Here is a 16,805-nt window from a genome sequence, read left to right on the forward strand (position 1 = left end):
CATAGATATAAAACTAAAACAGGAACCGAAGTTTTTATTTTTTTAAAAATCGATAAAAACTGAAACCGCAATTTTAATTTTTTAAAAAACCGAAAAGAAACCGAAAACTAAATTTAAATAAAAACCGGAAACGGAACTGTAAACATCATCAAGGTTCTAGTCCCTGGGTGTAACATGCTCAGAGTTCATATTTAGCTTGAGCCCCTCTATTATTCAAGTGAATATCGCATGCGTACCTATATGTAACGCGATGATACGTGTGAAATGATATAACTTCTGAAAAATTCTCAATTTCATTATTAGCCATCGGGGTGCATACTTACACAATATTATATTTTAACGAATCTATTATATTAATGTATAACGAGTGATAAGTACAAGCACACAACAAATCTTGAAACAAAGATATTGAGCACCAATCAACATGTGTCTACTGGTGTGTAGTGTATGGTTCAGTATGAATAAAACTCACAGGTTACAATATTATTATTTTATATACCTACACAGTTAGACATCACATAAAATACCAGCGAGCCGAACAACGTTGATTACTCGAAACGGAGATTAAATAAACGTGGAATTTAAACTTGGCAGTATAATCGACTTGACCCGTCCGCCGTCAAGTTTAGACTGACCTTTGGACGTCATGTTTTTCACAATGACTTACCAATATAGAACGCCTCGAGAGAGTCGAAAAGTAATCGTCGTGCGCGCACGTTTTCTAGATTAAAAAATACGAAAAATCGCCTAATTTCGTTCATTTTCCAGTTCACTTATTTAGACGTTGAATCACGATTTCACCTTTAATTATATTGTCAGTTGTCGACATTTAAATGGTGCCGAGACAGTTTTGTAAACAGCAGGCTTTTCTCGAGTAGAATAAAATATATTTGAATTATCCTATATAACAGTTAGGTATATAGGTGCACGACTTATATAAAACATAGGTAATTGCCGAAACCGAGCTACTTTAATTTACGCGTGCAATCTTATCAAACTCGTAATTTTTTCGGCTAAAGGCTGACTCACGTTCTAGATATCCCAATTTTTTATAGCATATAAACAATATATTTACCTTCACTTAATCAACGAAACATTTACGACACATAATAAACTATGGTATTTAGTGTACCTAGGTAAATTATTATTTATTATAGTAACTACCAATTAGTTATTACCTATTACCAATAGAGTATACAATATATAGGTACGCTATAACAGACAACAGTTCAATATTCCTACGCTGACTACCTACTCTTATATGGCCGAATAATACTACCTACTTATATAATATATATTATATTTATTTTATTGTTAGTTTAAGCTTTCTAAATTTAAAGTATTTACTTCAAAGAGTTGTGTACTATCAAAAGTCCTACTATAGGGCATGCTTTTGTCTGGCCTGCGATGTCCTCTGTACAGTGTACAGTGTATTACACTATTACTCACAGCCAAAATCGCTTATAAAAAACATATTATTATTATAATATACCTACAAAATAATGAATCTAAAATCTAAAATTTATTTTGAAAGCTAGTGGATGTAGATATGAGTCACAAGTCATAACAACATAACTGTAGTTTTTCAACAACAGCGATAACTACTATCACAGTGGCGTAGCCAGAGGAAAATTGGCTTAAGCCCCATTATCTACCTCGAAATGTCAACCATCCATTAATTTTTCATTGTAAGTTGAAAACAAAATTTAAAACAATAGGTATATAAAGTTGTATTTACAATCACAAAATAATAATTTAAAACTTGAGCCTTAGAAACAAAAATGGAACAATGAAAATAATTATTGCGTACAGTAAATTATTTTTAGAGTTGAGATTCATTACAAGTACGGCCTGAAGAATATTATTTCAAAATATAAATATGTTAATGAAACTATAGTAAACTTTACCAGTCTAAACAGAATCTGTTGAAAACTATTTAAATCGTCCAATCGCTAATATATGAATATATTCAAAACTAAATAAACGTTGATCAACAGCGAAACTTTATGTTTGATTTTTTAAATATTTCAATATGAACACGTTGCAAATGCTTTTTAGGTCATTAAATATTGGAAACCCTCCCCCAACGCTCACTTCCGAAAAAATTTCTAACTACCTGTGACACTGCGCGTTATCACCAGTACAAGCGGCGCGTGTACCTATGTATTATAATATTGTGTGTAATGTGTATAGATAATATTATGGTTCTTCCTGCTGGTCTGCACAAGACGCGATAAATAAACCGGAAACGCTTGCTGAATCACAGGACTGAAAGTTCCATATTATGCGTATAACATAATATGAACCTATCATGGAATTCACGATCGAGGAAAAGACGTAATATTGTGTTTGACATGACAATTTTTCATACAATATATTTTCATAATGTTTGTCGGTATAGACGAATAATAATGCATATAATAATAATACGGACACTCGAAATGTGGCGGCATGCGTTTTATTTTCGGCGCATATAATTGATTCGAATGCGTAGAGGGCGACGAATCGTTTGACCGACGCGAGAAATTAGTGGCTCGAAAGATGCGAGTGTGGTGCGGAAGTAGCCATACATTTTATACACATCAACGAGACGGAGGCGTGGGTGCTGCAAGCCGGAGCGGTCTGCTGCACGGGAATCTGGCCGTCTGGAAAATCCGCCGGACGCGTTTCGACCGCCTCCCCCCCAGAGTACCACCCCCCCCCCCCCCCCCAAAGACCACTCATCCGACGCTCTCGCGCACACACACACACACACACACACACACACACACATATATATATATGCACGAGAACCATATAATTAAATCCCAGTTTTTCCGGTACGGCGCTTCCGGTTTTACAGCGCATATATTATTATAGTATCACACTCGAATCGTCGTCGGCCCCGTCGCCTATGCACACAATATCGCGGTGCGCGGGGTAGGTGTATGTATATATACGACGCGATAAATATATATATATATGCATTGCACACACGTGCGCGCCCAAAAAGGGATTAATTTTTCCACGGTCCACGCGCCCGCGACCGACGATACGGAGCATATATAACACGATTCAGTATATAAATGTATATAATATATATTGTATTATTATAATACAGCGCTCGCACCTGGCTGCAAAGTCCCGGGCGTCGTTATCGCGGTTCGGCGATTCGCGTTGACGCGACCCTCAACGTCCGAATCGTCCACGATTTTTTTTTTTTCGTATTTTTTAACTCCACGAAACGGGTACGGCCTTTTGTACCTGTTATATTGATCGACGCGTCTTTCGTCACCTATAACACGCTGGTGGGCGAAAAATGCTACAACCGTATACGTCATACATAAACGAACTAAATCCGAAATCGTAACAAAATGGGTGGCGCTTACGCACATAGGTCGGTGTAACCCCCCATCCCCACGAGTACCGACAATATCCAATTTACTAGCAAAAACCTGCACCCTCAAAGTTGAATATATCCAAGTCGTATACTATTACTGCTACAGAAGGGGACAGTACGTCAGACACAATAAAAAACAATTATAATTGTAAAATCAATAATCTCCGCTTAGAATTTAGAAATTAAACGCAATTTTTTTTTTACAGGTACACCGAGTGGAAAAAATTTTAAATTATTTCGAGTCAGTTCCCCGAACCATGATGCAATGTAAGTACTATAGTAGTAAGTGTTCGCGTGATGAGTGGTGGCCATATTATAATATAGACATAATACTGGTTGGTTAATAATAATCTCCCGGAATTGTTATATAATATTATATAGTGTAGTCTACCCATTGACGCGCATTAATTCAGTAATTTACGTAAGTATCTATGTATTTTAATGTAAGCCTACAACACTCGTCGGATCAAACCTGGGCAAATGATCAAACAGGGATTTTGAGATTTACGATGGAAATTGTTGTCTACAAATGGTTGCTATTGGTTATTAGAGAAATAATGAGTATAAATTAGTATTTATTATTTTATTGGTTGCCATTAGTTAATCGGGCAGATCAGGTACAAGCATGCATTAAATCGAATGTTCGCACATTGCCTATACCAAGGTGGCTGCAGAGTAGCACTTATATAGCCGCTCATCGGCGTTGTCCGCGATCCTACCTAGTGGGATTGCCTACCTTGCAGGGTGGCTGGGTTACACTTACTGCAGTGATTTACACCTAAAAGGAGTTGAATAATCACAATTTTTATGAGCAACGAAGTGCGTGGGATCTAGATTTTTAAAAAAAAAACATAAACCATAGCACACTACTCGATATTTTTCTTCTACAAGGAAAATCTATGAATCATAATTATGGTTTTGTTAGTAAGTAACCACGACAACAAAAAAGTCTGTTTTGCCAAATCGGTTAGAAAAATAAAATATCTAAAATAAAAATAATAAAAATAAAAAATACCTAGGTATATGATAATGTAAACAGTATACTGTATAGATAATGTATAAATATGAATATGAGTATATGATACAATATTTTCCGTGAAACTATATAATAGTCTATAGCATATAAATTAAATAATATATTACATAATATTATCCGATATTGACTCCGGCCGACGTCGTTGTTGCAACGAAATAAAATTCAAATTTTTGGAGGGGATAATTTTAATATTGGTGGAGCTAAGTCCCTCCAAGTCCCCCTCCAAATTGTGCCTATGCTTTTCGTTGATATCCGAATTTATTTTCATCGTTATCGATTTTGAGTTTACAGCGATCAGACTATAAATTATTATAAAGGAAGCGATTAAAAAATAAAACAAATTAATGATGGACAAAAAGGTCATCGGTATGTTGTGGCATGTGGGTCATTAACATATTAACATTTTCAAAAATGAATCATACCATGAAAAATTTGAGAACGTCTTCTAGTCTATAGAAATTTTTTGAAGTCCTCATCACTGCATTTTTTTTTTAATCTAAACAAAATATAGATAATAATTGTATGACTACTTTTAATAAAATCAGATATGATTTATAAAAATTAGGTATTTTATGTTGTTGATGATAGTTATAAATTGTTTTTCGGCACAGGGTAGAACTTGTGGACAATATGCACTACCTGCTTTTCTGATCTGCGCACGACTACGTGAAGTTCAAACCGAAAGCTCATTTTTCAGCTACAAGCCCTCCCCACACCACCTAGCTATGCATAACAATATTACAATAATAAAGGTACACACGACGACGGACGACATTAAGTACGGACGAAACGCCCTGCCAAGGGGGTGATAATTATTATTCTTAGGACTTAGGAGTCTCACGGGGACGATTTTCTGCGATCGTGCCTGTCCGGCCGGTGTGACGTCGTTATTATCTGCAGGCTCGGCCGTGTTTCCACGCTGCAACGATTCCGGCAGAAATGTAAGTACCCATTATATTTAAGTAACCGGGAAAACTGCAGACAGGTATGAGGTAGTACATAACCTAACGATGCTTATGTAAAGGCAATAATCATAATAACAAAGCGCCAAAACTAAAAGGACGACGGCGTGTACGATCTGCAAACCTACTCCGCCTTCCCTGGCCGCGAACATCGCCGCGGATGCGATCAGCCAAGAAAATGACTCTGTGATGATTGCCGCTCAACGCATGTATTTACGAAATCGTAGTATTTATGTCATAATATGTATATTGTTGATTTTAACATGCGATACCTATTGAATATTATCATGTCGATGGCACTCAAATACTTAGTAAATTGTTGTTCATATGAACCATTATGGCAATATGAATATTACTCTGATTTATAATATAATAATATCATAGTTTTTGAATAGTCTATTCAATATCTGGACTGGATTTAAACTTTTTGGGTTCCAAAGCAAACTATATTTAGAAGCATTAAGATCAATTAACTGGGGTCCGGGAAATTATGCTGCCCCACATCGTACGCATTACACACAGTCCCGTGACTACAGTCGACATCGGTCGTTGGACATTTAATTTTCTGATCAGATTTCATCTAAATATACACCGTCGGACCGTTACATATTATCAAGATGAAAATAACACCACTCGGCACTACTTGTGGATCTACGGATCACTAGTATATTATATTATTATATAGAAACACGGACGACCCAGCATAAATCAAAATAGGTGAGTAATGAGTAAATGAGACGTGAGTAATGACTATATTTCATAAATACAGTATATTTTCCAATATTATAAAAATTAAAAATAATCAAATTATTATTGCCTACTCACTTTCGTGCCAAAACACGGAAACATACCTACAACCTACTAACCACCAACTTGAGGTTTTGCATTAATTAATACTGACCTACCAATTGAAAACAATTTTTATTTAAATATAAGGAAAATAAATATAGACCGTTATATCGTGACAATTTATACTGTCCGAGAAATAAAAAAATATTCCAAGTGTAAAAACAGATTAAAATTGGTAGGTATACGACTATACGAGCTAAAAAATAATTGAAGCATTTTAAAAGAATAAAATACCTGACATTTGTACAGACTCCACTATCTCAAATAATACAAAAAAACGTATTAAATTATCAATGACCTATACAGCCTACGGCATAATAGTATAATTATTTATATTTTAAACATCGATAGTGATCGCCGACTGCAATGGATTTGTCATGGGACAAACTCCTTTAACGCATAATAATTATAAACACAGGCTAATGACCATGAAGTTAGGTTAATATTGATTAGAACAAAAGTTATTCCAAAAGTCAGTTCTATCCGTTACACCCTGTATACATCATGAAAAATAAATGACATACAAGATGGTTTAATAATATAATTTGTTCATAAAATATGAGAGTAACGTTTTTAGTTGAAAACTTACAGTTTTTAAGGGGTTGCATATAGGCAACATTTGATGTAGTAGCGTGAGTGCCGCGGGTAAAATGTTATTTCAGTGGTAATTATTAACCACGACTGATATTTTAGACTTAAACTAACTAAAAAACACGGTAAATATCTATGTAATTATATATAAATTTGCATTCATGTTTTTCGTCTGCCGTGTTTCTTATAAAATGTAATTTCGTTACTTTTAGTAATGTTCCGCAACAATCAAAAGCAGCACATAATTATTCTATCGGTGTTTTGATGTTAATATATAATTACGTTACGTGCGTTGGAAGTAGGTATAGATTTAATAAGCAAAACATTTTGAAATAATTAATTTTTTTTTTCATTGTGGTGGTATTATTTTAATAATTTTACTCGATTAAGAAAAAGTACAATTTTATGTGAACTCAATATTATATAATATAATGGAAGTAGTTTCAGTATAATATTTTAATACTAACTTTTTTGTGCTTACTCTTCTCCTACGAAAACTGATTAGACCGGCGAGGCAAATTAAGGCCCGCAATTAATGGTCTAATATAATATAATCATCACCAAAATAATAATATTTGTTATAAAAATAAAACATTTTGTAAGTACCTAGTTTTTATTTACTTTTTTCGATCGAGAAGCTCGGGTGAAGATTTTAGTAAAAACCAACGAACAATTTAAAAGGCGACACTGGAAAATTCGTCCGCCGACTGGTGCCTCTACTATGCATATACTCACCACCATTGGCCGCACATCGGATATCCTTTGACCGCTTGCTTCGAGATAAAGAGATTTTGAATTGAATAATCAATTGTTAGAGGATCTCACAACACTATAGGAAAGGAGTTAAAGAGAAGAATAACAACAAACACAAATAAACAAATACGACGATCGTGAATAATAAACTGTTTTATTCTAACATTGTAATCGTTCGACATAATATAATAATAGCATAAATAATATTAATTATTATTATTGTGATATATAATATTAATGATTACAATTATTATTACGTAACGTAGTGCGATCTCCAGTCCCCACGTAAATAAATTATATATAATCATCCACGCTCTAAGTCGACTAAAAAAAAAAAAATATATATTGTAATAATAATAATAATAATAATAATAATAATAATAATGATTAAAACAAAATAATATGAAACATCAAAAACACAATATCATATACTGCATAATATTATATTATATTATATTAATATGTTAAACATTAAAATCATTCGCGGAAGAGAAACAGGAATTCCGGGGGCGGGGGCATCATACATAATATTGTACGTAAGTGTATATAGTGCACACAATAGGGTCGAAAAACGATAGTCGAACGACACACACAAAAGTCGTCGTCATCGTCATCGGCCTTATATGTTTACAATACACAAATCGCGCGCGACTAATACAGTTCATAATAATCATAATAATAATATAATCTTATAATCGGGGACCACGAAAAAAAACCAAAAAAAAAAACCGCACACTTTATTATTATTCTCGTCAGGAAAGTAAAACAATTTAGGAACATTCTTTTTCGAGGTATTCACAGAGAGCACACTGCAGTGAAAACCCAAACACCGGAAACGACGTTGCGCAGGTCTTCGTCGTCGTGTCTTTATAGGTACACAGACGCGCGAAAAACACAACGAATTATGTTTTTTTTCTTTAATAATTATACATAAATAATATTTATGTATCTCATGTTTATTATATGAAAGCAAAACAAAAAAAAATATATATAATAATAATAATAATAATAATAATAAAAAATACTCCTCGAGAAAATCTCTACAATGAATTGGTAATATAAAAACGAATGCGTAACAAATTATCTAAAATAATATTAATATAAATAATAATAATAATCATAAAAAAAAAAAAAATTGAAAACAAATAATAAACATAGGATGTTTCCTGCCAGACTTCGTAGACTTCTTGTTGAAACTTTACCGTTTATATATAAATATAAATATATGTATTTGTAAAATGTTTATAATAATAATAATTTAAAAAAAAAATCGAGAGGGAAGAATCTGAGTCCTGACCGTCTATATAAAAAAAAATAATAAAAAAACGCCCCTTCAATATTAGGCCTCATATAGTTTATTAATTTGTATAACACTAATCTCCGTTCTACACCAACACTTTTACACTTCTGAATAAAATTCAACATTTTTTTTTTTATAATATATAATAATATAATATAAATATAGGTGTCTAAACACATAGTGGACAGGTGATTATTGTTATTTTTTTTTATATTTTAAGTTTTTGTACTTTGAACCGACGATTTTTCAATACACATAAATAATATTATATATAATTATATCGTACCTATTTATTAGTTAAAAATTTTTAATTTTATATTTTATTATATTATCTTTAAATACCATACACAATATTATATTAAAGTTATTATGTTAAAGTATATATTTATATAATATAATCGTTATGATACATAATTCACTCACTATAATCTAAACACCCTAATGTCTATACACATTTATATATATATTATTTTTGAAAAAAAACCTAAAATCATATTTTACTACTTGTTGATTAAAGATATATATAAAAAAAAAAAAAAAAACGATAAGATACACGATGCACGTTGACGAATTTGAAGCGAAGACCATGTGAAAACAATTTCACTAAACGAAGAGAAGTCGGAACGAAAACGAAAAAACTCTTAATATACAAGGAGTCTGCGGCCCATTGCAGGGAGGGGGGGGGGGAGGAGCGACTGAAAAAACGCGTTTTGTTTTGAATATTATAAGACACGCGCAGAAAAAGAATAATAAAACGTTATAAGATCGCAGTAACGTAATAAATGAAGACACCATAGTGTGAGTGTGGGGCTGCAAATATGTGGTAACCGATTACAGTGGGTGTACTTACGCGGGTCACACGACTAGATTAAATCCGTAAACGCTGCTTGGCCGTTTATTTGTCGGGAGACAGGTGGGTGGTGGTATTTAATATTAATTATCTTTTTTACTCGACAAATACCGTAATAATAGAATCGCCCAGTACTACACGTCAAAACGTTTATTTTTGAAAAGATTATTCATTATTTACTTGTTTTTATAATTATTGAGCATTTATTGATACACATCCCGCGGGCCTATCATCGAGAATATGTTTTACCCTCCCCACACCCCCCGGTCATAATACGTAAGTACTTTTTACAATTTTGAACACATTTTTGGGCAAGTCTACATGACGCGTTCGCAGTCCTCCTCCTCCTCCTCCTCCGAGAGCGGGAATCGAGACATAACTATAGTTACAAGACTCTCGTCTCCTTATTATAGCTTCGGACCTGACATACTAATTTACTTACTAAAGAGCGAGTTCAAATAAAATTGTAAGGCAAATAAAAATAAAAACCGTGACACCGTCACCAAAAATTCTAACTATTGCTATATAAATACACTCGCAAGGAAAAAAATTAACTAAAATCAAAAATGCTAACAAAAAAAGTGCTAAAAATAAAAACAAAATGTGTAATAAAAACTATAAAATAGGTAGTTCGAATTATTTGTTTTAAATATATGTATGCGTATAATATATTTAATGATTTTCGATTTTTATTAAAATTTCGACTCTGACTAGAATGCAAAACTAAAAATTTCGAGTACTTTTCTCTCGTTCAAAAAAATAAAAATAATTAATAGTAGATAATAAAATGTATGCAAATCATCAATATTGAAAATAAAACTATTTATTTTATTGAAGGTATATGTTGTTCTTTCTTATTAAAGCCCTTAGAAATATTACACAAAACGCAAACCACTCAGAAAAACTCTACAAAAAATTATTAAAAAAAAAATTCTCAACGGGATTCGAGACCCGATGAAAAAAATTAAAAGAAATTTCTTTACACATACATCATGATAATAATAATTAATAATAATAAATAAAATAATGATGATGATGATGATGATGAGAATAATAATAATAAAAATACACAATATAATAACTGTACACGGGGGAATAATGGGGGGTTAAAATCTAATACTATAGCGATTACATCATATAATATATAATATACTATAATATCGTAATACACGGGGTGAAAAATATGATATTATGAAAAAGTGAGTTTTTTATACTCCCTCTCTTTTTCTATCTTCTTTTCTCACTCATGTAACACTATCTATACACTAACAAATGCGCTGTAACGAGTTAAACAAAATAATGTTTTTTTTTATTTTTTATTTTTTATTTTTTTAATGAACAGGTACTGACAGAGTATGTCGAAAAGAAAAAAAAATGTATATAGAATAATAACACAGCGACAATCCAAATGCGTCGAACAAATAAAAAAACTCTCCTAGAAATACGATTTAATTTGTTTAAAATAGTCAAAATTTTTCGCCGATAATACAAAAAATCCACGTAATATTATATATAGATATAATATTGCTAATAATATCAATTAATGAAGTATTTCCATTTGTACGATCCGTTCCGTTTTTTTTTGTTTTTTTCTCCCTTACTTTTTTTAAAATTTATAAACCTACTCATTTAGACTATATAAATAATCATTAATTAAAAACATAATTTGTTTAATGTTGTACTATTAGTGCATAATAACAAAACATAAAGCATAAAAAAATCACGATTCACAATATATGTATACATTAACAATATCAAATAATATAAATAAAGGAAAGAAGTATAATATAGAAACCAAAACAACTCAACTTGGGCTAAAATGAGTTAAAAAAAAATTAACTAAAGAGTATTCATTTCCGTGAGACAAATGAAACCCGAGGTAGCTTAGGTATTTTTAAACAACGATTTGTATTTGTATTTTTTTTTCTTTTGTATTATAATATAACTTCTGACCCCCGAGTTGATCAAAATCGACAAAAAAAAAAAATTTAAATCAAAATAATAACAAAAATTATGATTATGATGATGACGATGGATTTGAAATCAAAACGAAACACCCAAAAACGAAAAAAAAAACCGTATACTATATATTATTAGGTAATTTTAAATCTCGAGATTTTTGTATAAGTATAATATAACACACACGTTAAAAACTGTTCCTTTCTTTGTTACTTTGTTAATTAACATATAGTACGATTGGTAAACAAAACAAGAGGTAGCGCGTAATTGAGCATCAGAGCAAGAATACATAATAATAATAATAATAATAATAATAATAATAATAAATATAATGTCGCGTGTGTCTATTATAATAACCACAAACACGTTACACACACGCGTCATACATTAAATACGCACGCACAATGGGCGCACACACAAAACGATAATAGTAATAATAATAATAATAATATCGTTAAGGTTAGGTACGGCCGTGTGCGTGGGCGTCTACGTAGACAACATACAGATAGGTAAAATTATCGTATAGGTTTTTTTAGATAGCTCAAACGTGATATTATTTTTTATTATATAATATTATCCATATATATCGTTAATAATAATATATTATTCCATTACTTTTAATAATTGTACTCTACGTATTTATCAATAATTAATCAATTATATAATATGTTGTACTGTTGTTCTAAAGAATATTATCATACATAATATAATAATATAAATAATAATAATAATTAAACCCGCCGGACGTCGACGAGAATCGACGACACCACGACGAATTAATATCACACACCACCGCAGACGACGTTTCTCCCGCCCGCCATCGCCACACCGTCGATCGTTAGCGAAAAACCGTGCACGACTACAATTATTTATGATTATAAGCTACTCCGCAAGACAGACAGCGGTCCGTAAAAAAAAAAAACCCGATCGCGAGAATTATTTTTTTTAAAGACATTAACAACCAACACTAATGATATAGGACATCGTGAAACAAAAAACAATATTAGGTTCTGCGCACACCGTCGTGTCAAATTTACTATATAAGAACCAAAATTAATATTTTCAACTCTTTTGAACTTTTTTAAATATCGAACTATACAAAAAGAACTAAAAAATGTCATACATACGTACACAAAACGCCTCCGACGAATCGTCCGTCGAAATCGAAAAAACGGAAGATGGTGTTCTCGTCGTGGCGGGCTGGCGGGCGGACGAGGAAAAGCTGTCGATAGGGCCCGCTCGAAGTCTCATATATTGGTATATAATAATATCATCCCATTACATAATATTATTATTATAATTATTTGGTTAATTTTTTTATATTTTGAATTTTTTTTTTTTAATTTTTTTTTAACGGGGACCGCTGTACAAAATTTTTTAACAAGAAAAAAATTACATTACGACGTCTTTTCTTTGAAAATCACTAACACCTAATAATAATTAAAATCTTATGAATAATGATTATTTCAATGTTTTTTTTCATTTAAAAAAAAACCACAAACGTAATAATAATAATAATAATAAAACAACTACGAACAAATAATAATAATAAAGAACACCTTGTTTTTTTTTTGTTTTTTGTTTTTTGAAAAGATGAAAAAGCCGTTTCGGTTTTTTTATACACTCGACTGCATTTATATATAGTTCAGACCAAACCCAAGTGGTTGATGGCCGCCATGATGTCGTTGACTTTGGTGTCCCATATGGAATGGAGCAGCTTTTCGATGGCCACCGAAGTGTAATCGGGCGGCGCGTGCTGTTGCTGTTGCTGTTGTTGTTGCATCTGTTGCAGGTGCTGATGATTTTGTTGCTGTTGCTGTTGGAGCACGGCCGGCGGGGTGACGGCGACTGCCGACGAGGAGCAAATCACCGCTGGTGCGGCGACGGCGGTGGCTGCCGGTAGGCGGCCACCGGCCCCGACCATTGTGGCCGGGACCGTGGCCGTATGTTATGGCCACTGTCGGGTGTAGTACACCGCGAGCGGCTTGACAAAGTGATAGTCGACGGAAGTGCAGTGCGGGCAGGTGACTTTGCGGCTATAATCGCTGTAGAAGTTCAGTCGTTGGTGCGACAACATCAATGCTTTCTGACAGCCATTGCACTGTGCAAACACAAGGACAGAAACAACAATTTAGAAAACAATATACTTAGATATAAATAAATACACGTAGAGCATGGCGGCGGGGCAGGACTTTGAAGTTCTTTTTCGACTATATTTTTCGCGTATATATTATACTTGTCGAAACGTTGTTAAGCTACCAAGTTTGGATTTTCGAAAGGGATTTTAATTTATTATTAAAAGGCACTCGTGAAAGTATCGTGTTGGGTTAACGTGTACGCTTAACGTAAAATCACACGTCTGGTTAAAGGTGATGGCGGAGACGTGCGCAAATTATTTTTCGACTTCAAAGGCCGTTTTAAAATCCATCCTACTTGGTGTATATAGACGCGCTTGCAGGCTTGTACAGCATCATTTTGGTGACGCAAATTAATTAGCTGAACAACGCGACGAGAGAATTATGAAAGTCTGCTTAATACTGCATAATTACTTTCACTATACACGCGGCAGCCAATCCGGCATTTACCCCTTTTTATATAACCCCTGCCCACCAACTGGCATGCTATATACCCTCCAGCCGAAAAAGGGTTGTTGTTTGTGACGAAAAGAGATCGCTCGGTCCAATTTATTATAGTGTTCGAACAACTACCTACTTAGTACTGTATATTGGGGCGCAGTCGATGACAGATTACAGACAAAAATTAATTTGCGATAACCATTTTAAAAGTACAATATTATTAAATAATATTGTCTGTAGAGATTAATTATAATCACATAAATTGAACATTTTAGAGCGTGTACACACCTTGAGTCGTTCATTGCAACACGGCATGGCGGCGAACACGTCGTACGCGTACATGGTGCCCATAATGAGTGACGAACCGTCCCATTGGGTGGCGCAGAATCGGCAACACAGCTTCCGGTCAGCGTCTTTTTCCGTCCAGACATTTCATGCAGACGGCGTTCAGGAACAGAGCTCGTCCTTCGTTTTTCACCTGCGGGCACAATACGAAAAAAAACGGACGGGCGTGAGACATAAGCGATAAAAACTAAAAAAAAAAAAACACCCAAGTTTATGAGCGGCATAAAAACATTATGCTAAAAAGTCTTGGATCCTGCACCGAACCACCCCATATCAAAGTATTACGCGTGGCGGCGGCCGGGTCTGTCGGAAAAACTACCCCTGCGGCGTAGCCTCGGCAATATAATAATAAACGCCCTTTTCACGCACCACCGCCGCCGACGTAAGTTCTTTATAATAATGATTTCTGAGCTCGCTCGATTATTTCTGTACACGATTCTTATTCCCCGTCTCCCGAGTGTACTTTTTCTTTTGAGCGAGTGTGTGTGTGTGTGTGTTAAGCAATACGCATACCGCACACTACTCAGCCGCGGGCGAAATCATTAAAAACGTACCGACGGTAGAAGGTGAGCGCGACGACGGTGGCGTGGCGGAGGGACAAAAACCGGATGGTTTCCTAAGGTTGTTTTCCTAAGAAATGCGCGGCGGCACGCACTGCGAAGCGGAAACATTGCAACGTTTAATGGGAAATCCGAAATCGACATGTTCGGAGAGAATGGAGAAAAAAACGCCACCACCGCCGAACCTTCTACGGAAACCCATAGCGGTGGCAGTGTGTGTGTGTGTGCGGGGTAGAAAATCGCAGCGAGAGAAGTTCCATTAGACAAATAACGAAAGCGATTTTCAATGTTTAAGGGGAAAACGAGGTTCAGTCTTCACTGTAATTACGCGATGACCAGAGATAGAATACACACACACACAATACGCCGTCAGCAAAAGTAAAGAAACCGGCTCCGAAGTATATTATATGGACGTAGATATAAATATAAAGGCTATAATACACAACGTAGTTCAAATTTTTCGCTAACAAAAAAAAAAAAAAAAACCAGACCAACAACAACAAACATAATTTTGAGTAAAAAAAACGTAAACCAACACATATCTTTACGCGATTTGTTTATTTATTGTTTTGGTAGATATTTAATTAGTCGGGATAAAGAAATAGGAATATAATATTATTTTAATATAACCGGCGGCGACTTTTCATGAATACCATGCTAGGTCATATATTCATAACTGATAATTAGGTTTTAATACATTAACCTAATGTATATCGAGTAGTTCAGAAAATAAGATTTGGATATAAACGGAAAAAAGATCGTTAAAAAAAACTGAAAGACGATCAGCTATTAACGTCATTACGAGACTACTGTTTCGGGCAAAGTAGCACCATTAAAAAATTCTTTCGGAAATCTCTTTGTCTGGCTATCTAAATACATCTCTCTCGGTCTCTCTTTCTCTTTTCCGCTTCCCTCTGTGGGTTGTCGTCGATAATTGATATTAACGAGGTGTACTCGTCCAAAATACAAAAATAATTTCTTGTGAGTTAGCCGCGTGCAGTGGCCAACGAAATCGACGAAAATGTGCAGGAACAACGCGTCGTCGACGAAATGGATACGAAAATAAAACGACATTGCGGCGGCGGCAGCACGAGGCGGATAATAAGAATGTTCATTTCGAAATCGAAATCCAACCGGAGGAGGAGCAGTGTACAAACAACACTAACTAAACTCCGAGGGGAGGGGGTAGGTTTTAATTATAAACCTGGTAGATGTTTGCCTTTTTACCTCGTGTTTACTCGTGTGGCAGCCACAGAACACCTGCGCACACACACACACACACACGAACAAAACCAGCGAGTAGGCCCCCCACTGCTGACGGTATAGTATTATATAAGAAGAATGACGTCTTCATTGAGCTCTCTCCTCTTTCTCGGTATCTCCAACGTCTCTCCGTAAACACACCGAAAAAGACGTTCCAAAAAACACCGAAAATCTTATACTTATATTTATATATGCACATATTTATGCAACGACGGTTTTTGATATTGTGTAGAGAGACGAACTTTTTAATTGGAACGCGGGCGATGCACGGCACCCCTTTGCCGAAACGAGACGGATACACCGACAACCACCACTACACCCAACACCGACGGCGAAAGCGAAGGTCGTCGTCGTTGGCGATGATGATGATGATGTCTCGTTA

The 16,805-nt window shown here is 34.3% G+C and overlaps 1 protein-coding gene across 1 annotated transcript in view; it reads right to left on the minus strand.

Moving 5' to 3' along the window:
* Positions 1 to 7,708: 7,708 nt before the first annotated feature.
* LOC132949958 (headcase protein) overlaps positions 7,709 to 16,805 on the minus strand; it is a 52,763-nt gene continuing 43,666 nt past the window's right edge. The window contains 3 exon segments of the mRNA XM_061021094.1: positions 7,709 to 13,780; positions 14,544 to 14,675; positions 14,677 to 14,733. Coding sequence (XP_060877077.1) covers positions 13,628 to 13,780; positions 14,544 to 14,675; positions 14,677 to 14,733 — 342 coding nt within the window. The 3' untranslated portion in view covers positions 7,709 to 13,627.

Source organism: Metopolophium dirhodum, chromosome 8, assembly GCF_019925205.1.
Source record: "Metopolophium dirhodum isolate CAU chromosome 8, ASM1992520v1, whole genome shotgun sequence".
In the NCBI taxonomy this organism is placed as follows: Eukaryota; Metazoa; Arthropoda; class Insecta; order Hemiptera; family Aphididae; genus Metopolophium; species Metopolophium dirhodum.